We start from the raw sequence: 25,585 nt of genomic DNA, 5'->3' as shown, positions 1-25,585 counted from the left end.
CCTCACTCCCCACGGAATCTTCTAGTCTTATTACCTTGGTTCGTTTTTTTCTTCTTAGTATCTATTACTCTTGTACATTGCCTATTTGCACCAACTGGATTAAAAGATCAGGGCTTCACAGGTGGCTCATTAGTAAAGAATCCACCTGCCAGTACAGGACTCGTGGGTTCAATCCCTGGGCTGGGAAGATCCCCCAGCGAAGGAAAGGGCAACCCACTCCAGTATTCGTACCTGGGAAAGCCCATGGACAGAGAAGTCTAGCGGGCTAGAGTCCACAGGGACACCAAAGAGTTGGACATGACTTCGTGACTACACAGCATCAACAGATCTAAGGTCAACAGGAGCAATGATTTCACCTATTTTCCTTCTGCTATATGCTGCACTCAGAATACTGCTTGGCAGTGAAATGAAATGTTAATGAACATCTATTTTTTCAATAGTACATACCCAAATCACAGGTTGAATCTAATGTTATCTATGTCAGCAATCACCGCCTCTACTGGTTTCTTCTATATACTCAGTGTTTTTAAAAGAATGTTTCTTAGTATTTTTCTAACTTCTTATAGGGTCAGCATAACCCCATCTATTCTGGTGACTAATATAAACAATCTGTCCTATTCTGGGGCTTCACTGGTGGCTCACATAGTACAGAATCTGCCTGCAATGCAGAAGGCGTGGGTTTGCTCCCTGAGTCAGGAAGATCCCCTGGAGAAGAGAATGGTTACCCACTCCGGTATTCTTGCCTGGAGAATTCCACGGACAGAGGAGCCTGGCAGGCCACAGTTCATTGGGTCCCAAGTATAGGACACCACTGAGCAACTTTCATTTTTCATAAACTATTCTAGGATCAAGCTGGGCCATCATGTGTTGTCTCTTGGATCACAGTATTGGGTTGGCCAAAGAGTTCATTTGGGTTTTTCTGTAAGATGTTATGGAAAAACTGAATAAACTTTGTGGCCAATTCAATTCCTTGGCTGCCTCTGGAATGGTCTTCACTGACCCGTGCTCTAGTGATCTGCTATAAGCTTGATGAATGATGCTCCACAAAACATATTTATGTCATCACCATTATCACAGTAGTAAGACTACTTTAAAAGATGCCATTTATGAGTCTTTATTATCTTCTAGGTGTCTTGTGGCATCCAGTCTCATCACTTCATGGCAAATAGATGAGAAAAAAATGGACAAAGTGACAAACTTTATTTTCTTGGGCTCCAAAATCACTGCAGATGGTGACTGCAGCCATGAAATTAAAAGACGCTTACTCCTTGGAAGAAAAACTATGACAAACCAAGACAGCATATTAAAAAGCAGAGACATTACTTCCTGACAAAGGTCCATATAGTAGAAGCTATGGTTTTTCCAGTAGTCATGTACGGATGTGAAAGTTGAACCATAAAGAAGGCTGAGCACCAAAGAATTGATGTTTTTGAAGTGTTGGACTTGGAGAAGACTCTTCAGAGTCTGTTGGACTACAAGGATATCAAACCAGTCAACCCTAAAGGAAATCAATCCTAAATAATCATTGGAAGGACCGATGCTGAGCCTGAAGCTCCAATACTTTGGCCACATGATGCAAAGAGCTGACTCGGTGGAAAAGACTCTGACGCTGGGAAAGATTGAAGGTAGGAGGAAAAGGGGACATCAAAGGATGAGATGGTTGGATGGCATCACGGACTCAATGGACATGAGTCTGAGCAAGCTCCAGGAGATGGTGAAGGACAGGGAGGCCTGGTGTGCTGCAGTCCATGTGGTGGCAGAGTCAGGCACTACTGAGAAAAATATAACACAAAATAGGTGCCTTGTATGTATTAGCTCACTGAACCTTCACAAGAACTACTATTACTTCTATTATTCTCCTCTTTTAACATAGAGGGAACTGAGACTGACTAGTTAAGTAACTTTCCTAAGACTGAAAATCTAATCCCATCCCAAACCTCATATTCTTAACTGCTATACTAGGATGCCCTGCTACAGACATTTCACTTGAGAAATTTATGGAAGAGGTAAGTAAAAGAGAAAACTCTGCAACTCTCTAAAAGAACTAGATAGTGAGAACTGCATAAAAGTGATGGTGCTTCACTTTTTTTTTTAAAGGTTTTTTTTGACCATTTAAAAAGTCTTTATTGAATTTGTTACACTGTTGTTTCTGTTTTCTGGTTTTTTGTTTTTTTTTTTGGCTATAAGGCATGTGAGATACAAGCTCCTTGACCAGGGACTAAACCTGAACCCCCTGCACTGGAAGACTTAACCACTGGACTGCCAGAGGCGTCCTGGTGCCTCACTGTTCACTTTGAACAAAACTATTCAATTCAAATATGGAAGTGAGTAGGCCCACACATTATGGCCCACATTTCCTTGAGCATTGACCACCTCGTCTAATTTATGTTTAATCTAGTTCTTTATGCATTTCCTGTAAATTCTATCCCTCCTCCCCCACCAAAACGCATATACTCCAGTAGGACTGTTACACTAGAACAGTTTAAATACTATGAAAAACAAGCAAGACAAACTCAGAATCCAACTATTCCAAAATAAGAACCCGAACGGGAATATGCATTTTAAAAGAGAATTCAGAGACAAAGAAATGGAATCATATGGTATAATAGGTAGTACACGTGGTATTCAGGAGTTTACAAGAATAGTTCTGGGCATAGCAGCTAAGAGCATCTATAGTCATAAACATCACAGTCACTTCTGTTTTTCATTTGTTGGTTACTTTGGACTCAGATCCAGTACCCTAAGTTCAGTGGTTCCCTAAGCAGGAAAAGGTGACACAGTTTCTACCTGCTAGGTCAGTGGTGCCGGAGAAGGCAATGGCACCCCACTCCAGTATTCTTGCCTGGAAAATCCCATGAACGGAGGAGCCTGGTAGGCTGCAGTTGATGGGGTCGCTAAGAGTCGGGCACAACTGAGCGACTTCACTTTCACTTTTCACTTTCATGCATTGGAGAAGGAAATGGCAACCCACTCCAGTGTTTTTGCCTGGAGAATCCCAGAGATGGGGGAACCTGGTGGGCTGCCGTCTACGGGGTCGCACAGAGTCGGACACGACTGAAGTGACTTAGCAGGTCAGTGGTGCAGAAGCAAGCAGGCTGCAAGCCCCCTAAAGAGGCACCTGGAGGAAGCCTCATGGCCCCCTGGACTCCATGCATCCCCCAGGTCAAGCTCAGGAAAGCCACAGTCTACCTATTCAGTTCCCCTTGGGCTCTCAGAGAAAGAACCCCACACTTACAGGAGACCACATCTGATCTCCCTTCCGGGGTCCAGACGCGTTTCTGAGCCAAGTTTTTCCAGAATCCATTACTTTGTGGCAAGCAGGAGAGTGATTATCTTCAGTTATACATTCTACCTGCAGGTGAAAATTCTCCTCCATCAAAATTCCCACAAAGACCAAGGCTCTCTTTCCTATGGACTACAGCAGCCTTTTTCCCTCAGGAGAAGGATGAAGGAATGAAGTTGGGTACAGGCTTCCATCAATCCCTAAATAATCCCTATGTTTCAGGAAACAGACTTTCCAGATGGCTCAGTGGTAAAGAATACAACTGGTAATAGAGGAGACACAGAGATGTGAGTTTGATCCTTGGGTCGGGAGACCTCCTAGAGGAGGAAATGGCAACCCACTTCAGTGTTCCTGCCTGGAAAATTCCAGGCAGACTGGCTGGCTACAGTCCACGGGTCGCAAAGAGCCGGACACCACTGAGTGACTGAGCATGCACACACGTACTATTTCTCCGGGAGGAGGTAGGCAAAACTAACGTTTTAATATAAAAGACCAAGCATTTCCTTTCTCATTTCCTATCACACCTTCTACCTTTAAGGAAGGCCAAAATCCTGCCTATGGTGCTACTCACAAGGTAATTTATAATTCTGACAAGTTTCTAACTGCTATTCTACATCAAGAGAAGAATGCTTTTCTCACAGAAAAATTCACAGAACATTCCACTCTAAGTCAACTGTGGATAGTTACAGTATCTGACAACTTAAAAGAGCTACGTGTAAAATTTACAACAAAAACCAGTGCTTTATCATCAATAAAATCTATATTTTTTGAAGCCTGAAAAAGAATAAAGACAACAATATTATCTTTCAAATAAACTATTAACTTACCTTAGCTACTTCTTCTTCTAATCGTTCTTGGTACTGTTTTTCCAGCAACTTAACCATATTTGTTTCCTTTTTCACTCCAAATTCACCAGAATACTAAATTAAAAAGCAAATATGACATCTTTATTTATAATAATTATACAACACTTATTTTTAAACTTTTCTCAAAAGATTTCTATTCTTTAGAAAGTTTCTTAAAAGCTTTAGTAAGTAAATAAATTGCTGCTCAATTAAAAGCAACAGTTCTAGGGAACAATTCTAGTAAATTAATTGTACTTACTATTGTGAAGTTTAAAATGCAAACTGAGAACCATGCTTACAATTACTAATGTACAGTTATAGAGTGGGGGAAGAAAAGATACTACTTAAGAACTAAAAATTTACTGAATGAAGCCCAGGGTTTTACAGTTATGTTTGGGAAAAGTGGCCACATGGGAATATACAGTGTTGAGGAGAGGCAAAAGGTGGTTTGGCTAGATGAGATATTCTGGAAAAGATGAGGGGCTTTTCTATACTGTGTGGCCTATGCTGAAAGAAGCCTTATCCAATGTCCTAGCCCTAGCATATTGAATTTTGGGAATTTTTAAAGAATACTCTAGAGATAGTCTAGTTCAACTTCTCATGGTAGGAAGAAAAGCTGTTTCTCTTTTTTGAAACTAATTTGTTGTAAAGTTCAGGGCACTGAAATTAACTCGCTATATACAGCCCACGTTATATAAAACAAGACAAATTTTAAACTAGAATATATTTAGGGGGAAATAAAACCTCTTAAAATTTTAACTTTTTTGTGTTTTTCCTATGCTATGAAAGTACATCAGGCTTCCAAAGTGGCACTAATGGTAAAAAACCTGTCTGCCAATGCAGGAGACTCGGGTTCAATCCCTGGGCTAGGAAGATTCCCTGGAGGACCCAATGGAAACCCATTATAGTATATCAAATTTCTTCACTTATATATTCTTCTGGATCTTTACTCTCATTTTTACTATACTTAATTCTCAGCAACTATTTATTGAATAATTATTAAATCACAGACATAAAAATGACAGTAACAAAAATACAACTAGTGTACATAACAGTTTAAAAATACCTCTGTAGTGCCATCAATGTTCTGTTCTAGACAACTTGCTGGGTATGTTGCTTTCTGTACATCAGACTCAGTAATTACCACTGAATCAATGAAGAAGCTAAATATAAACAAAAGAGGATGAAAGGATTAGTGTTGTGTGTGAATTTTACTGCTAGTAAATTTATAGCATGCATAAAATGTGTGGTGGGGCAGCAGGGCATTGTAACATATCTCATTATTTTTCACTAATTTTTTCACTTAAAGCAGCAGAATTACATGAATATTGAACAGATTATCCCTGAATTTTATGCCATTTTATAAAGTCTACAACAAATGTATGACATGGAGCTGTTTATAAGTATAGATATTTTTTAAAAGTTACCTATGCAATTATCAAGGAAGCAAGTTTATAAAATCTAATTTTTATTAAAACTTTACACACACATGCAGAGTGAATAAAGTCTGGAAGAATACATATCAAGAGTAACAGTGATTGCCTCCAGTGGAATAGGGGCGTAGTGACAGTGAGAAGCATTCTCAGTTTTATTCATAACTACTTCTGAAATGTTTTGTTTTTCATGTATTCATGTATCTTTTGGTATTCACGTCTTTATTCTGTATTGTACTGGGTCACTTCCAAATGTTCACTACTACAAATAGTGCTACAATAGAGATCTCATAAATGTATCTCTGCATACATCTATAGATGTTTCTACATGATAAAATCTTATAATTTTAATTTTTAAAATTTTAACATGCCACCATATTTGAAAAAGTTACATTAATTCCATAATCATACCATTTAAGTATTTTCTCAAAACTTCAACAACAGAGAGTCTCAAGGACCTTAAAACTTTCTTAGAAGATGTATGTCTTTATTTTTGAGATTATACATTCTTTCAAATAGGCATGTACAAAGTAGTAGCATTCTTTGTGCTACTGGCCATAAAAATTTCTTCTGTTGTGAACTCCCTATACATCTTCTATATTCATGTTAAATTATCTTAAAAACTCATTTTTCTTGTCTTTATTCTCTGCCCTTTCCGGGTTTATCTTTTTTATCATTTCATCTGTATCTTCATAGTTTCATGCAAACACTGTTCTGATCCTTTGCTTCATGTCTCATTTTCACAGCCCATGAAAGATCCCCGATTATTTATTTATCCAGCATTAGAGACTCAAACTAAAAAAAAAAAAAAAGTGCTGCTGAGTTCACAATGACTTAACTCTGTAGCTTTATAGCCTTTGAAAATGTTTATCCCAAATTCAAAAAAACAGACTAGCTAAAATCAAATTCACTGTTTCCATCTTATAATTAAGCTCCTAACCTTCCACCTGCATGATTTCTTTACTCATATTAACACATCCTAAGCCTTCATATTCTCTAGCTCAAACAATACAGGTTGTCTTTCCTCTGTTTTGCTCCGAAGATTCCTTCCATCCCAACATCTCACAGTCGTCCCTTTATTTCCATTTCCCCTGGAGCCACTGCAAAAAGCATCATTACAAAAATGTGCAGCGATGGGCACTGAAAAATGCCACACACTCATGGCTTTGTATTCCAGCACTTTGGCTGTCTCATCACATTATATTCCCTAATCACTAAGAAATTATTGTTCTACGAATAAATATCATTTCAATGATTGGCCTGAAGTCCCTTGAAGTAAGTGAAGTGAGGTGTCAGTTGCTCAGTTGTGTGTGACTCTTTCTGACCCCAGGAACTATATCGTTCATGGAATTCTCCCGGTCAGAATACTGGAGAGGGTAGCCGTTCCCTTCTCCAGGGGATCTTCCCAGCCCAGGGACTGAACCCAGGTCTTCCACCCTGCAGGCGGATTCTTTACGAGCTGAGCCATGAGGGAAGCCCAAGAATGCTGGAGTGGGCAGCCTATCCCTCTCCAGGAGATCTTCCTGACCCAGGAGTCAAACTGGAGTCTCTGCACTGCAGGCAGATTCTGTACCATCTGAGCTACCAAGGAAGCCCCTTGAGGTAAAGGGTGACTTTACAAACATCTAAAGTTTTCTCCACAACATTTAGCCAAGTCTCTTTCCAGTCACAGGACTGGAAAAGGAAGCTTTCATTCCAATCCCAAAGAAAGGCAATGCCAAAGAATGCTCAAATTACTGCACAATTGCACTCATCTCACATGCTAGCAAAGTTAATGCTCAAAATTCTCCAAGCCAGGCTTCAACAGTACGTGAACCGAGAACTTCCAGATGTTCAAGCTGGATTTAGAAAAGGCAGAGGAACCACAGATCCAACTGATAACATCCACTGGATCATAGATAAAGCAAGAGTTTCAGAAAAACATCTACTTCTGCTTTATTGATTATGCCAAAGACTTTGACTCTGTAGATCACAACAAATGGTGGAAAATTCTTCAAGAGATGGGAATACCAGACCACCTTACCTGACTCCTGAGAAACCTGCATGCAGGTCAAGAAGCAACAGTTAAAACTGGACATGGAACAACGGACTGGTTCCAAATAGGGAAAGGAGTATGTCAAGGCTGTATATTGTCACTCTGCTTATTTAACTTACATGCAGAGTACATCATGAGAAATGCTGGGCTGGATGAAGCACAAGTTGGAATCAAGATTGCCGGGAGAAATATCAATAACCTCAGATGACACCATCCTTATGGCAGAAAGTGAAGAGGAACTAAAGAGCCTCTTGATGAAGATGAAAGAAGAGAGTGAAAAACTTGGCTTAAAACTCAACATTCAGAAAACTAAGATAACGGCATCCAGTCCCATCACTTCATGGCAAATAAATGGGGAAACTATGGAAACAGTGAGAGATTTTACATTTTGGGGCTCCAAAATCACTGCAGTCATGAAATTAAAAGACACTTGCTCCTTGGAAGAAAAGCTATGACCAACCCAGACAGCATATTAAAAGGCAGAGACATTACTCTGCCAACAAAGGTACGTCTAGTCAAAGCTATGGATTTTCCAGTAGTCATGTATGAATGTGAGAGCTGGACTGTAAAGAAAGCTGAGCACCAAAGAATTGATGCTTTTGAATTGTGGTGTTGGAGAAGACTCTTGAGAGTCCTTTGGACTGCAAGGAGATCAAACCAGTTAGACTAAAGGAAATCAGTCCTGAATATTCACTGGAAGGACTGATGCTGAAGCTGAAGCTCCAATACTTTGGCCACCTGATGGGAAGAACTGACTCCCTGAAAAAGATCCTAATGCTGGGAAAGATTGAAGGCAGGAGGAGAAGGGGATGACAGAGGATGAGATGACTGGATGACATCACCAACATGAGTTTGAGCAAGCTCTGGTAGTTTGTGACGGACAGGGAAGCCTGGTGTCCTGCAGTCCATGGGGTCACAAAGAGTCGAACACGACTGAGCAACTGACTGACTTTCCAGTCATGGTTTCTTTTAACCCTCATGGTCTTAAGGTAGTTTTTATCCTCAATATTACTTAGACATGTGTTTCAAAGAGGTGGCTCAGTGGTAAAGAATCCACCTGCCAATGCAGAAGATGTGAGTTCAATCCTTGAGTTGGGAAGATCCCCTGCAGAAGGAAATGGCAACCATTCCAATATTCTTGTTGGAGAATCCCATGGACAGAAGAGCCTGGTGGTCTGCAGTCCATGGGGTCACAAAAGGTTGGACACGACTGAGCACAGCACATATTACTTAGAGTTGTTTAAGTATTCTGCCTAAGATGAAATGGCGGCTCAAGGGTCCAACTGGGAGTCAAATACAGGTTTGTCTGATTCTAAAGCACATGGCTATTTCAACTCCATACTATTGCCCCAAGAGGCTTCGAGGATAACATTACCAAATATTTGTTAAATGAATGACAATTATTTTTCATAAACTATTTCAAGTCTATATTAGAAGAACAATATACTCTTTATTCAAAAAGTGCTATAGCTGTTTCCAAATATGTAGTGGCATTTCACAAGAAATAACTTTAATTACATGTTCATAGGAGAAGGCAATGGCACCCCACTCCAGTACTCTTCCCTGGAGAACCCCAGGGATGGAGGAGCCTGGTAGGCTGCAGTCCATGGGGTCGCTAAGAGTCGGACACAACTGAGCGACTTCACTTTCACTTTTCACTTTCATGCACTGGAGAAGGAAATGGCACCCCACTCCAGTGTTCTTGCCTGGAGAATCCCAGGGACAGGTGGGCTGCTGTCTATGGGGTCGCACAGAGTCAGACATGACTGACGCGACTTAGCAGCAGCCGCTGCAGGAGAGAAAATGGCAGTCAATATGGCAGTCACTGGTGGGGTCTGAGAGAAAACTAATGGTTTTGGTTGAAAGGTACTGTTAACACATTTCGATTGTGCATTTCAGAAACTCTGAAAAGCACAATAAGCTCGCAAAATCCCAAGTGTAGGAACAGCGAAGTAGATCTACTCTTCCAGAACTCTTCCTTTTCTTCATGCTTCAGAGAAAACATCACTAATTAAAGGAAGGCTACTTGAAATACGTTAAATGGTTATGAGTTCTTATTATTTACCTATTCTCTTTCATATCAAAAAATCTAAAGTAACAGTTTCCAAATGTCAATCTATGGACTGCCTGCCTCAGAACTATCTTGTTATAAATACAAATGACCAGAATCTATGTCAAAGCTATTGAATCTACTCATGCTTCAAATGTGAAATCCAGTAATCTGCAATTTTACGTAGTCAAAAAATAGTTTAAATTTCAAAAACCTCCAATGTTTTCGATGCATCATAAAGTTTGGGAACCAATGACCTCAAATAAAATGGAAGCTTTGTAAGGCTGTGCCAATGTGGGATAAATAATTCCAAAGCCTATATACAGACACTGAATGAAAGCAGCAGAAGCAGAGTGCTTCCAAAGAAGTGAGGAAACTCAGTGGTTTGTCTTCAACACACACACACAACAAAACACAAAAACTCTGTCTTCAGGTTTCAGTAACAAGTACTTATGGAGACATAAGTGCTAGAGCAGCAGAGCCAGTCAGTTAGGTTAAAACTCTGAGGACTTTATAGTGAAGTCACTCAGTCGTGTCCAACTCTTTGTGACCCCGTGGACTGTAGCTTACCAAGCTCCTCTATCCATGGGATTCTCCAGGCAAGAATACTGAAGTGGGTTGCCATTTCCTTCTCCAAGGGATCTTTCCGACCCAGGGATTGAACCCGGTCTCCTGCATTGCGGGCAGACACTTTAACGTCTGAGCCACCAGGGAAGCCCGAGGACTTTACAGAGCTAGTTAAATACTACAACACATTTCCCAACTAAATTGTAAGTTGTTCAATCATTTTAACAAATATTTACTGAGCACCAACTATTCATAGGGAATTATTATAGGATTTGGGATACAGGAAATTACATAGACAAAAATTCCCTTAACAAAGTCTGAAGTCCAACACAGGGGACAGAAAATATAAACAAATATATAAACATTCCCTCCTATCTATCTATCTATATATAGACACACATATACATAAAAATACATATATATACACTTATCTTTATAGTTACATATATATAAAACACACTTCCCAGGTGGCTCAGTGGTAAAGCATCTGCCTGCCAAGCAAGGGATGTGCGTTTGATCCCTGGGTTGGTAAGATCCCCTGGAGGAGGAAATGGCAACCCATTCCAGTATTCTTGCCTGGGAAGTCCCACGGACAGAAGAGCCTGGCAGGCTACAGTCCATGGGTTGGACACAACTTAGTGACTGAACAACAACAAAATATATGTAACATACATTAATATTGGAGAAGGAAATGGCAACCCACTCCAGTATTCTTGCCTGGAGAATCCCACGGACAGAGGAGCATGGTGGGATGGGGGAGCCTGGTGGGCTGCAGTATAGAAAAACGAAGCAGGAAACTGATGTGTAGAGTTCTAAGGGGTGATTTTAGTTTGAATCAGGTGAACAGGACAGCCCCATGAGAACATGGCACCTGAGCAAACACTCAAAGAGCTGAGTGTGTTGGGCATGCAAATAACCTAGAGAAAGATCAACCCAGGCAGAAGGGACAGCAATGAGAAGAGAGATTCACAAGCAGGAGCATCCTGACAGCTCGAGGAGACTATGTGGCATTACAGTAGTAAGGCACAAGCAAGGCAGCAGGGCACAGATTCGGAGACAGGACCCAGTAAGTAAGGGTCTGGTAAGGCACAGTAAGGACAGGAGAGCACTGGAGTAACATGACGTGTCTTAAACTTTAAAAGCAAAGCTTTGGAACTGTAGAGAACAGACTCTAGGGAAGAGTTAGGATAAAGGCAGTAATGCAAGTGAGACAAGATGATGGCAGGGACTAGGGGCCTGGTGAGAAGCGGCACAGTTTAGGTTTGTCTTGGAAATAGAGGTGACAGGGTTTCTTGACAGACTGGAAGAGTGGTTTGGAAGGGGAGTCACCACAGAGGGAGTCAGATGGCTGCCGAAGGCACAGATTTTGAGGGGAGAGTCAGAGTGGGTATTCTGGATGTGGTGAGTCCAAGGATGAGACGACCAGGCGGAGAAAGTCTAGCTATCACTGGAGTGATCATACCTTGTATCCTTTGTGTATCGCCCATATCAAAGTAGCCAAAACTAAGCACACAATAAAAAACAAACATGTGCACACCGCCTGGTGTAACTCAGCATATTCATAACAAAGAGCCTCTTGATAAAATAAAGCTGTAATTAATATTCCTATTATAAAATATATCTTGTTTACACTCACCTTTACTTCACACATTTCAGAGATGAAGAATTACCTCCTGTTCGTATTTCTTGACAATGCTACAGCTTGTCTCTTTCAAGCAAAGTTGCATAAGTTACATTTTTTTCTTAAAACAACCATATTATGACTGCTACTAAACTACAAATACTACTGAATGAACTTAAAGGTTGATGGATACCTTGGCTGAACTGTGGACTCATTAACAGCTTGAAGCCTTTCCTGCAAAGAATGAATCTCTGCCTCATAATTTTCTTCAGTTTCTTTCAACTGCTGCTGCAAAGAGGATACGCGGCTTTCTAATTCTTGAACCTGTCCTTCAAGTTGTTTCATTTTTTCAGTATCTTGCAGCGTAGATAACTTGCTTTTATGACTAACATCTAAGTTACATGAATAGAAGAAAATACACATTTCAATAAAGACTTCTCAATGAAATACCAAAATCACTCTTTTGAAGTAGGGGAATATTCATTCTTCTTTGAAAGATAATGTTTTTTAATAGTATAACTCGGGTATCAATTTAAACTCATATAGACATGATAAGTAAACATGAATCGTGTGAATCAAGATCATTTTTCTATCTTCATGGCAGCAATACCACTATATCTACCAATTTTATGTCTTTTTACTGAAGTCAAATTACTGAACATTTGATACAAAAAACCACATTACGGTATATAATCCAAATTTACCAATGTCTTGCAAACTGGTCATCTGAGGATGAGTTGATAAAAAGTCTGTTTGCTTTTTTGGCAGGTTCACTTCTGCAAATTCAAGTTTCATATCACGTGCCTGCTGTCTCTTAATCTATGAAAAATAACAGAAGAAAAACAGTGACATAGATATATGACTCAGGATTGTGGAAACTATACAAAGCAACTTTATCTTTAAAAAGGTATTTTTTTCTTCCCCAAATCACCCATAACTGTACCATTCTGATACAGATATTTTCCCTTCCACATTATTCCACACTCTGACACAGTGACTCACATCACATTCCCTTCACAGGGACTGAAATTATATTACTAAATACAATGTTCTTTCATATCTAGAAGGAATGTGATCTAACTATAAAAACAGGAGCCACACAGAATTTTGGTACAACGTTCATAAAAATATTTAAAACATGACTTAATCTTTGAAATTTCAATTCATACAGAGTAAATTTTATATTATGAATACTTGATAACATATCTGCTATTAATCTCCAAATGTAACCTACATACAATCAGGTAGCTGACAAATGTGTGCCACTCTTTATACAAAAGGAAGGAAACAGCAAGAGCAGGTAAACCTCAGCTTCCTCCCTTAACCACTAACCTAGGCAGCAACCTGTCAGACGTGCATGCGTATTACTTAAGTCGTTCCTCAGCCATTTAAGTCTCAGTCTACCAGGTGGCAAGCACCGTGACAAGGGAAAGTAAGAACATAGGATCAGTGGGGAAAATGCACACACATATACACGGCACATCTGCCCTCACAGAATTTATCAACTAATCGGGGAAGTAAAATCAAATAATTAACAATGCATTAAACTATAACATGTGACTAAAGGGTGATAACACAAGAGACTGGTAGGGGTCTGATGGAGGAAGTGAAATTTGGTTTGGGCCCCCATCATTTTGGTCAATGATTAGGAAAGGTTCCAAGGAAGGACGAGTAGGCGCATTCATGAAAGGGTGGCCTGCTATCATTGGTGAAGACAGTGGTCCTGAGGGACAGGGGACACTGTGTACGCTAGGGGAAGAAGGCAGACATAGACAAAAGAGCGCCTTAGAAGCAAGGTCAGAGTGCGGATCTGCTATACCGGGTGAACAAAGAATTCTGCAGACGGAGGTGAGCACCAGGATTAAATGCACTTGCAAGAAGGCCATTTCAGTCGGTACTACTTTCCTCAAATCCTCTACCTGACTCCTAACCCCATGTACATTTCCACCAAGAATCTGCCTCCAACTTTCCAGAGAAAATAAAGCCCATCAGGTAAATACTTCAGTCTTCAGCTCTACCTTTCAACACTGTCAATTCATTCAGCAGTAAAGCTTTACCATGTGCTACACAAAGCACTGTGCTAAGAGGAAATGAAAATCAAGAGATGACTTCCTGACTTTGAAGGATGTAGTGGGGTTTAGCCTGGTGGACATATCACATGTCGTCACACCTGCATACACCATAATTAGTGGATCAAGTAGAGATTCTTAGTGACTGTAAGTGGGTGGGCAAAACCCACAATGAAGGCTTTAAAAGCCACAGAACTAAAGTTACATAAATTAAGGGAAGAAAATATTCTAAGAGAAGAGCTAATACTACAAAATAAAAAATAAAAGTAGAATTAAGAAACTGGGCTTCTCTTGTAGCTCAGTCGGTAAAGAATCTGCCTGCAGTGCAGGAAACCTGGGTTCGACCTCTGGGTCGGGAAGATCCCCTGGAGAAGGAACTGGCAACCCACTCCAGTATTCTTGCCTGGAGAATCCCAGGGAAGAGGGGCCTGAGGGGCTGCTGTCCATGGGGTCACAAAGAATGGGGCATGACTGAGCAACCAACACTTATTTACTTACTTAGCTGAAGGTACACTGAGTATTTATTTATACCTAAGGTGGTAACGTAGAGATCTGACTTTCATTCCTGGCTACAGAAGTATTCTTTTGGGTACCAAACAGTTTTTCTTGTATTTTTTTTTTCCCTAATTGCTTCCTGATTAGAAAAAAAAACATTTTTTTTAAATTTTTAATCTTTCCCAATATTTAAAAAGGCAGAAAGACTTCATATAAGATTCAATCCTAAAATCGATGAACTGAAAAAATAAACACTAGGCCCCATTCCTACATGTGACAGCATGTGAAGCCAAGCAGCCTCTGTCCCCTTTAAATGAAGTATGTTTTCTCCAGGTTTCACTTTCCCAGCTTTCACTTGGCCTTCTTCATTTATTTTATAAGCTGAGCCCACGTAGGCATTTACGTTTATGATCTCTGACATACACCTCTCCTCTTTCCCCAGGACTCAATTAAAATGACAATGAATCTGTTAAAAGATAAATCCATAATAAACCAAAAACTGAAAGAGACCAGTAGATTCCAACAGAAAAGGGTGGCAGAACGGCGATTAAGCAAGAAGGAAGGGGGAAACAGCAGCCTAAAGCACACCTGAAGGGAGCCGCAGGTATAGGAGACAGTTAACTTGCCTAGCAAAACCCGAGAAAGACCCCAGGCTCAGAGAGATCAATGACAGGCAGAGATCAGAAAACAAAAATATCAACCCTTAACTAATCACAGCACAGCCTTTTCTGCTGACCCAGCCAGGCAGACGTCTGGTGGAAGGTAAAAGTTTTTCTAAAGAGAAACTGAAAGAAGTGTCTGGGGAGAACTAAGGAGCCGAGTGTGGGTGTCTGTTCCAGAGCAGGCTCCCACACTCCAGCACCAGGGAAGGGACACCTGTGACTCATCAAAGGAAACCGTTTCCCACTCACTGTCTTCAGAAGAAAGAGGCAAAATGACAAACATCACGTAGTTACTTGTTTACTGCAAGTCCTCCTACACTATTTAATAGTTTCCACTATGTACTGTCATCAGGAAAGGCAACACATTTTTAAAAGAAAGAAAGAAAACAACGAAGGAAGGTGAAAAAGCAGAAAGGACATTTGATGATTAAGAATTCACTGGTAACTTCTGCTGAAGAAAGTTCAGCGAAGCATGAGCTGGGAGCTTGTTTACAGGTGGGCAGAAGAGATAGCAAGAGGTGGGAAACTGCAGTCTCTTCTTTCCTTCAAATAATATGGCAATGAAGGAAAGAGAATCACAAAGAAGATACCGGATTCAGGGAAAATTGGTTATGTTCTGAACAGTGGAGGCAAGAGCAATATGGAAGGCAAATGAAGGACAGAAACAGACAAACAAAGCACCTGAAAATAAATACAGAAGGGACAGATGAAACAGGCTACCAATCTTAGAGGAGGTAGAAGGGGATGTTAACAAAAGCACAGAAAATAAGTTAGCCTTGGTTGTGAAAAGGGACAACTTCTTCTGAGACAGAGAAAAATAAATTAGGGTATTTTCACGTTTAAAGAAATGCATATTGGTCCACAGGTAGCAAGGTGAGATAGCTTATAATTGTTAAGTTTAATACCAAAAAATGGGAAATAAGGCTATCTGTGAAGGAAAAAAAGGGGAGCAGAAATGGAAAGAATGACTTTATAACTAGGGAAGTTGTAAAGTTAGGTAACATCTACTGAGGAGACTATGAGAGAATGAGTGACCACATAAAAGAACTGTCAGCAACAGTCAGAGACCATGACTGCAGCGTCACCGAGCCATATCACCATCTCATTTTTTACCAGCCCTCAGAAACCCAAGCATGAGTGGAGAAAAAGGGCCTCGAGAGGTAGGATAAGGGCAGCAGAAAAACAAGTCTACACTACAAAGGGTACTGGTATGAAAGTTGTACGATGACTCTGAATAGGGCTAAATATTCTAGCTACGAATGGAAGCAATGGTAGAGAAAGGTAGAATTAAAGAAGGGCTTTTAGCCTATCTGCCTGTCCTCCTCAAAGCTATCTGAAAGATACTGAAATAGGTTTACATCTTTTATAAAAGACTGAATAAGGTTGTGCTTTAACGGCACAGAAAGAGGAAGAAAGAGGGGGGAAAGGAGAAAGAGGGGAAAAGGAGGAGGGGAAGAGAAAGAGGAAACAGAGAGAATTTTAGCCAGACTATCAGCAATATAACTTTCAATCAGTTACATCCTTCAACTCTGCCCAAATATTTTAACACAATGATGTGAAAAAGTACCCAAATAAGCAAACAGAGATTTTTCTGGTACTTTTTCATACAACATGAGGATTACAATACTTAATCTTTGCTAATGTATGTCATTTTTCTGAAATAGCTAATAAATTATATGACGCCTCTATACTCTTACATAGCTTTTTTATAAACACATTTCTAAATATATATAACATGATGTAAAACTAATTAGCTATGTTCTAAACAGCTAATTATTATTATTGTTTAAAAGAGACTCACTGCTTTAAAAAACGTTATTATGTCAAATTAAATGCAACTGTTTAACAAAGTTTACAATTTGACATTTTATAAATATTTTAACTTTATCTTGATTTTAAAAGCTCCCTAAAGGGGTAAAGACTCCCTCAGCTCACTGATACTATAAACATATGTCACTTTCCCCTAATTTTCTTTTCATGTTCACTCATTTTAGAAATTTTCGGTTGATAAAGTAACTCACAAAATAGCAGGTAATACAAGAAATGCAAACATTATTACACATTTTCCATACTTTACTTAATCGTGACTGAAGTACCACGAGTCTGCTGTATGCTTCTGCTGCTTTGCTGAGAAGAGTTTGCATATTTTCTTGAAAATCTAAATGATAAAAAATTATAATAAATTCACTTACAGTAAAAGTCTGCTTCTTTCAATAAGCATTATTCATCTATTCATAACTTTAAAAAATTCCCTGCTGGAAGTAAAATTCATGTATTTAGTAACAAAAATCTCATTAATGTGGAACACATGCTACAAAGATTAACAATTTTATATCAAAATATTGTAACTTCTATTGGCATTCATTAACTTGTACACATTGGTTCATTATTCATACCAATTGTTTTTCATTATTCATACCCTTTGAACAAGGGTAGGAAACATTTGTGAAGGGATCAGTTCAGTTCAGTCGCCCAGTCATGTCTGACTCTTTGCAACCCCATGGACTGCAGCACACCAGGCTTCCCTGCCTATCACCAACTCCTAGAGCTTGCTCAAACTCATATCCATTGAGTTGGTGATGCCACCCAACCATCTCATCCTCTGTCGTCCCATTATCCTCCTGCCTTCAATCTTTCTCAGCATCAGGGTCTTTTCCCATAAGTCAGTTCCTCCCATCAGGTGGCCAAAGTATTGAAGCTTCAGCTTCAGCAATGAATATTCAGGACTGACTTCCTTTAGGATTGATTGGTTGGATCTCCTTGCAGTCCAAGGGACTCTCAAGAGTCTTCAACACCACAGGTTCAAAAGCATCAATTCTTCAGTGCTCAGCTTTCTTTATGGTTCAACTCTCACATCTGTACATGACTCCTAGAAAAACTGTAACTCTGATTAGATGGACCTTTGTCAACAAAGTAATATCTCTGCTTTATGCAGTCTAGGTTGGTCATATCTTTTCTTCCAAGGAGCAAGCATCTTTTAATATCACAGCTGCAATCACCATCTGCAATGATTCTGGAGCCTAAGAAAAGAAAGTCTGTCACCGTTTCCATTGTTTCCCCATCTATTTGCCACTAAGTGATGGGACCAGATGCCATGATCTTCGTTTTTTGAGTGCTGAGTTTTAAGTCAGCTTTTTCACTCTCCTCTTTCACTTTGATCAAGAGGCACTTTAGACCCTTTTTGTTTCCTGCCATAAGGGTGGTGTCATCTGTATATCCGAGGTTACTTATATTTCTCCTGGCAGTCTTGATTCCAGCTTGTGCTTCATCCAGCCTAGCGTTTCTCATGATGTACTGTGTCTGCATATAAGTTAAATTAGCAGGGTGACAATATACCGCCTTGACATACTCCTTTTCCAATTTGGAAGCAGTCTGTGGTTCCATGCCCAGTTCTAACTGCTGCTTCTTTACCTGCACACAGGTTTCTCAGGAGGCAGGTCAGGTGGTCTGGTATTCCCATCTCTTTCAGAATTTTCTACAGTTTGTTGTATTCCACACAGTCAACGGATTTGGTGTAGTCAATGAAGCAGAAATTTTTCTGGAACTCTCTTGCTTTTTCTGTGATCTAACGGATGTTGGCAATTTGATCTCTGGTTCCTCTGCCTTTTCTAAATCCAGCTTGAACATCTGGAGTTCTCACTTCACATAGTGTTGAAGCCTGGCTTGGAGAATTTTGAGCATTACTTTGCTAGCATATGAGATGAGTGCAATTGTGCAGTAGTTTGAACATTCTTTGGCATTGCCTTTCTTTGGGGTTGGAATAAAAACTGACCTTTTCCAGTCCTGTAGGCAATGCTGAGTTTTCCAAATTTGCTGACATACTGAGTGTAGCAATTTAACAGCATCATCTTTTAGGATTTGAAATAGCTCAACCAAAATTCCATCAGCTCCACTAGCTTTGTTCGTAGTGATGCTTCCTAAGGCCCACTTGACTTGGCATTCCAGGATGTCTGCTGTAGGTGAGTGACCACACCATCATGATTATCTGGGTCATTAGATCTTTTTTGTATAGTTCTTCTGCGTATTCTTGCCACCTCTTCTTAATATTTTCTGCTTCTGTTAGGTCCATACCGTTTCAATACCAGTTACTGAGACTGCAAGTTGTAAAAATGAACTAATGTAGGATTTCTATTAATAAAGATAACTGAATGTCTTATTCTTTTTATAAAAATAAACCCCTGACATAAACTTATTCAACAAATACAATGACTTTTAAAGGTTTGGATCTATGGTATAAAATTAAGAATTATAGCGAGGAAAAGATGGAAATAGAGGAACAGAGGATAAAGACGCAAGAAAATTTGTAGACAGCTTTGGTTTTCTTTTTATCATAATTACTGCACTGTAAAACTAAAAATGTACATTAAAGGTAAGATTTCATGAACCTGAAAAAATATGCTGAGATAAACTCAAATCAGCTAAGTGATTAAATCAAGAATTAATGGAAATAGTTTATTATCAATTCATTTAAGAAAATTAAATACTCTGTTCAACAACGCAGTAAAGCCTTTATTACCTTGGACTTCACATCTATAATCCTGCAATCCCAGTTCTTGATTTTCAGAAGTGTGGACACTGGAAGTCTCTTTCTCTTCTCCATTTACTTCACATTTTAAGGCAGGAGTATAATGTTCACCATGGACACTGCAAAAAGTCTGTCGACAATAAAATTAGGTATTTTATGGAATTAAAGTTTTGATTTCTGCCTCTAGAGATTATTAAACATTATTTCCTATGTGCAAAACACAGTCAAAATGTCACAGGAAAAATTAGTAAGAAAACGCTTCCATGTATCAAATCAATCTGCAAAAGAATAAACAAATCTAAATCTTTCTCTCTCCACATGCAAGACATGAATTCTTCTCACATCAGGAAAATATGACATCCTTTTTATAATATATATATCAAATATATATGTCTAAATGGTAATATTTTTATTTCTTCCTAATAATGAATATATCCTGTACTTTACCACTTTCTAGTATGAATTCTATACAGATATTCCCTCTGTATTGTCAACTACCCATGAAAAAAGGTGAAAAGATGAGGGCAAAAGTTCAAAAATGGTGACTAGAAAGCAGTGAATAAATTCTACAGCAATTATAACATATAAAGCAGGAGACCACATTCACAGACTTTAACTCAAGAGAATGCTATTCATGGTTTATACACAGAAGAAAATAAAAAGTATCTGACATATTATTCTAGTTTTTCTCTTGAGCAATGGACAAGTCTATCATTCCTTATAAACAACATATACCACATAATCATCTGACAAGCCTAAAGGAGTTTCTAAGTAAGTCTCACCTTTGTACCTCACGTGATTGGAAATAACAATCAACAACTTCTAGACCTAACCAATTTGTTTACTGTTGCTATTTCTTGAGATTTGCCTAAAAGTGAAACTATACTATTAATTGACTTTATTAAATTTCCAACATAGTTTCTAAGGTAGAATTTTATCATAAATTAACTCAGGTTGGTAGAAACCTGAATGATCAGCCACTTTACAAATAAAGCAAAAGACTCAGAAAGATGAAGTAACTAGTACATAGTAACATCAATGATTAGGGACAAAATTAGATTCACGATGAACTGCAAGGGACCTCTCCATTACAACAAGCTGATTTATGTTTCAACTTGAGATTAGGGGTCAGGTGAAGACACCAGTAGAAGAAAAAAATATATAAAGTCAGCTTATAAATGAACTATTATGACTTTGGAGAAGGAAATGGCAGCCCACTCCATTACTCTTGCCTGGAGAATTCCATGGACAGAGGAGCCTGGTGGCTAAAGTCCATGGGGTCACAAAGAGTCGGACATGACTGAGTGACTAACACACACACACTATGATGTGGGCCCACTTTATATTTACACACCATCAACAGTGAATATGAAAAGGCAATGCCTGAACCTGTCAGCAGAGTGGAGGCCCTTAGTGTGGATATTCCTGACTTTCTTTTGTATTTTTGAATACTGTTTCTGAACTATTCCATAGGTAATTAGAACCAGTAAGGTAGCTCTACCTTCCCAACTAATATCACCCTCCCCACACCTTCAAATTATAAATACGCTGGCTGAGATGGAAAGCTGTGACAAGCCTAGGCGTGTATGTCAAATTTTGAAATTTTTCAAATATGCAGAAAAAGTTCATCTATTACCTAGCTATAATAAATACTAATAATATTGTCATATTATATCCATATTTTAAAATACTGAATATTACATACAGATTTGAAGATTTCTGAATTAAGTACTGCTTATCTATTTCATTACCTCTCTGTCAGAGAGGTGATTATCTAACATGCATGTTTTTATACTTTTTCCTTTTGAGATTTCCTGATGGAACAAAGACACTCTTGCAATAAACGTATCTGGCTATGCACACATGTGAACCTAAGGAGAAGTAAATGTTGGACTGTGTGCCGTACATAAACTCAACAGTATACCTTGGCAATCTGCTTCTCGAGGTGGCACACTCCCACCAGGGGTACAGAAGTTCTGTTTCACCTGATCTTCACAAATACGATTATAGTTGGTATACTTAGTCTTTAGACTTGGCAATCTACAGTGTGAAATACTGTCTCACTAGTCATGTGCAAGACCCCCAGCTAAGTCATCAAATTCATTCAACCACCAAAGTGGGCAGGAGTGGGAAACAGGGCCCGCTTAAGGCTCTATTGGTCGGCTTTTTAAAATTAGGCAAATCTTCTGTAGAATCTACTACTGAGATAATTCACCTACATTTCTTTTGTTTCAAACTGACTATCAGGAAAACATTTAAATACTTATTTTAAACTTAAAAACTCAGGAATATTTTCTAAATACAGTTTTGAAGTAAGACTGTTCAGTTCAGTCGCTCAGTCACGTCCGACTCTTTGCGACCCCATGAACCGCAGCATGCCAGGCCTCCCTGTCCATCACCAACTCTCAGAGTCCACCCAAACCCATGTCCATTGACTCGGTGATGTCATCCAACCATCTCATCCTCTGTCATCCCCTTCTCCTCCCGCCCTCAATCTTTATCAGGGTCTTTTCAATCTTTATCAGGGTCTTTTCAAATGAGTCAGCTCTCCACATCAGTAAGATTGTAGGCAAAAGTAATTTGGATGATTCTGCTAAATCAAAACAGTAGTAACTTAAAATTTAGCATTTCTTGTCTAAAAGTACTTTTTAACTAATGTCTTACCTGTGTAAAATGAGAACATTCTTCAGATACTGCCTTGTGAAGTTTTCCAATAAGCATTTGTAAAGGCTTCACTTCACCTAACAGAATAGGTAGTGCATTAAAAATGTTCAATTTACATGCTTAGAAACTATTTTCATATTTAATTTACAACAACTGGAAGCTTCCTGGGAATAAGATTAGTTTTAAGTTCTTTATTTCTTTCAATGTTATTTTGTACTGCTCAGTGTTAACTGTATAAGATAATTTGTAGGATTTTCAATTTATATCCCACAAAATGGTACAAAGCAGTGATGCACAATTTTTTTGCACTACAATCCAATCCAAGAACTGTATCACACAGCATAACCCATCTGAGCCACCAGGGAAACTAGTCTACACATATTCACCCATATAAAACTGAAACAAAATGTCACAAATATTTAGTCTTTCTACATCCTATGCACTCCAATATTTTCTGTTCTACTCTATTATTAAAAAAAAAAAAAAAAGCTGGTCATTACTCACTGAACTAACTTCATCACCCATTAATGGACCCACTAATTAACTTGTAGGGTGAAAAACTACAGACTCTATCTGAAGAGGATACCAATACAAACAACATATGCTTAAAATCTTATTCAATTCAAACCCAAAGAACTCCTTTTTCCTGAAGTGAAAAGGATTATATTCTTACTTAAGCCATGCTTTAAATTCTGTTCAAAAGAAGAATTCCAGACTTATGAACCATCTCATTCATAAAGGTAGATCTGTCAAGAATGGAGGTCTAAAGATACCTTGAACAGAGAAAGTCTAATTAATTGAATAACTGAATAATTATTAAAGATAAAAGTTAACCGCAACTAGTCTTCCACTTAAGGTTCCTTCAATATTGTTGCTGACAACAGTGCCATCTTAGTCTTTTTGCTCACTCTACAGACTTCCAAGAAGTCTCATTCTTGTCCTTGGCCTCAAATGATCTCTTGACTTACAAATCTTTATCTTGAACTTAAACTTCCCCCTTATGTTTCAGCCTTTTTTCCATTGCATACTAGGTATCACTTTTCCAAAGTCATCAAGTATTTTTAACTCAATGTTCCAAGCTAAATACACTACTTTTCCCACAAATCTACTCCTCATGACTGGAGTCACCATCAATCCAATTACTCAAACTAGACACTCAGGGATCATTCTCAATTCCTCCCCCTTACTGCTAATACTAACTGCAGATTACAACCCACCTCTTTAACTCAAACTTTTCTTCCAGTGACATTTTAGCTCAACATCTTAACGTTAACAGAATAACTGCCAAAGCTGCTTAACTGGTCTTTCCATCACTTATCAGTTCAGTTCAGTCGCTCAGTCGTGTCCAACTCTTTGTGACCCCATGGACTGCAGCACACCAGGCTTCCCTGACCATCACCAACTCCCAGAGTTTACTCAAACTCATGTCCATTGAGTACATCACTTATCACCTCCCTTAATTTGCTCCAGTGATGTCATCTTAAATAAAATAAAAATCTTACTATGTTCCTCTATTTGAAATCCTGCATTAGGTCTTACAACCAACAGCATAAAGGGTAAACATGTTTCAGTCAGGGTATATGAAACCTTTTCTGATCAAGCTTCTGACAGTCTTTGTCCCTCACTACTTTTGCACACACCTTGAACTCTCAATTCTCCAAAATGGATGTCATCTCTCACATCTCTAAATTTAAGACTCAAGCTCCTTTCCTAAAATTCCAACCTCCCTACTCCTGCCTACTGCCTCACTCTTCCAGGAAGTATTAGACTTTTCTCCTCTCTCCCTCCATTCTTTCTGTTTATTCTTCTATTATAGAAAATTTCCTATTGTTTTCTAAGAGTTTATTTTATATTGCTTTTCCACAGGACTGTTGATTTCTTGGGGAAAATAATTCAGTGATTTTTAAACTTCTCAAGCACTTACACATACAGTCTGTGACTGCATGAACAAATGAGTCTAGAACTTGGAACTCCCAGTCATGCTCCTCCATGGGGTCTAAGTTAAGAACAGAATCACGAAGTGGTGGGCTCTAAGTGATGCTTAGAATTTTCTTAGAAACCATTTACCTGTTTCTTGTGTTTTTATATTCTGTAGCTCTAGCTGGTGTATTTTCTGAAGTTCCTTGATCTTTTCCTCTTGAGCAGAAATAAGCTCCTGTTTAAGACTGCAAAGAGCTTTATGTTTTTCATTTTCCATATATTCACGAACTTGATCCACATGAGTTGAATAGACCAGAGACAGGCATATACGTTGGGCTTCCATCTGGAGCCTTAAATCATTCTTAAAGTGAATGAATGTGCAGGTTAGAACAATTTAAAATGACTAATCAAACAATTTAACTTATTTTTGCATATACCCATTATGGGGGGGGGATACATGAAATTATAAACTATAATTGAGTGAGAAAAAAATTAATGTCACTTTTCTTACATGAAATTATTTTCTCATTCAATCTGTTGCACTGACCTAGGAACAACTTTTTCAAGGAAAATAACACAATATTTTCATCACCTCCTGGTAAAGTTTGACATTTGGTAACGTTAGGATGGCCTGATCTTTCATTTTTGTTCAAAAATAACATTTTTAAACAAATATGGGCTTCCCTGGTGGCTCAGCTGGTCAAGAATCCACCTGCAACGTGGGAGACCTGGGTTCAATTCCTGGGTAGGGAAAACCCCCTGGAGAGGGGAACAGCTACCCACTCCAGTATTCTGGCCTGGAGAGTCCATGGGGTCGCAAAGAGTCAGACACAACTGAGTGACTTTTAATAAGCAAATATAGAGAAATACAAATAATAATGAAATAAACACTTATGTACACATATCACAAAGTAATAAATACAATCATTTTATCTTTTTTATTCATTTCTCTATTATTTTGGTTTAGAAATGAAATATAGATAAAATTTAATCTATCATGTTCCCATTCTTCCTTCCCCAGAGGCCACCATATTATAAATTTGATCATAAATTTGCTGCAAATCCAGTTCACTTCTTACACTCTCATTTCTCAATCCATCTATAAACAGTGCATATATTTTACGTTTTTAAGAATTTACATAAATGGTGCAAAATGGCATTTATTTTGCAAATTACTCTTCTCATTCAATATGCTTCTGAGATCTTTCCATGTAGATACACATAAATTTATTTTAACTTGGTGCAATAATATGAATATTACAATTTGTCCATTTCCTTTTTGGAGATCAAATGGATTATTTCAGATTTTAGATATTTCAAAAAATGCTGCAATAAATTCTTATATATATGCCCTTGTACATATATGATAATGTTTCTCTAATGCACATGTGTGCTAAGTCGTATCAGTCATATCTG

The 25,585-nt window shown here is 38.6% G+C and overlaps 1 protein-coding gene across 1 annotated transcript in view; it reads right to left on the bottom strand.

The window, feature by feature from the left end:
* AKAP9 (A-kinase anchoring protein 9) overlaps window positions 1-25,585 on the bottom strand; it is a 174,369-nt gene that overhangs the window by 84,162 nt on the left and 64,622 nt on the right. The window contains exons 9-16 of the mRNA XM_068972558.1: window positions 24,317-24,530; window positions 22,250-22,326; window positions 19,577-19,715; window positions 17,122-17,218; window positions 12,539-12,645; window positions 12,028-12,226; window positions 5,195-5,291; window positions 4,111-4,203 (exon numbers count right to left, since the gene is read on the bottom strand). Coding sequence (XP_068828659.1) covers window positions 4,111-4,203; window positions 5,195-5,291; window positions 12,028-12,226; window positions 12,539-12,645; window positions 17,122-17,218; window positions 19,577-19,715; window positions 22,250-22,326; window positions 24,317-24,530 — 1,023 coding nt within the window. The remainder of the gene's footprint in view (window positions 1-4,110; window positions 4,204-5,194; window positions 5,292-12,027; window positions 12,227-12,538; window positions 12,646-17,121; window positions 17,219-19,576; window positions 19,716-22,249; window positions 22,327-24,316; window positions 24,531-25,585) is intronic.

This window comes from Capricornis sumatraensis, chromosome 5, assembly GCF_032405125.1.
Source record: "Capricornis sumatraensis isolate serow.1 chromosome 5, serow.2, whole genome shotgun sequence".
Lineage (NCBI taxonomy): Eukaryota > Metazoa > Chordata > Mammalia > Artiodactyla > Bovidae > Capricornis > Capricornis sumatraensis.
The sequence above is the reverse complement of the archived record's forward strand: the minus strand, read 5'-3'. Positions and strand labels throughout refer to the sequence as shown.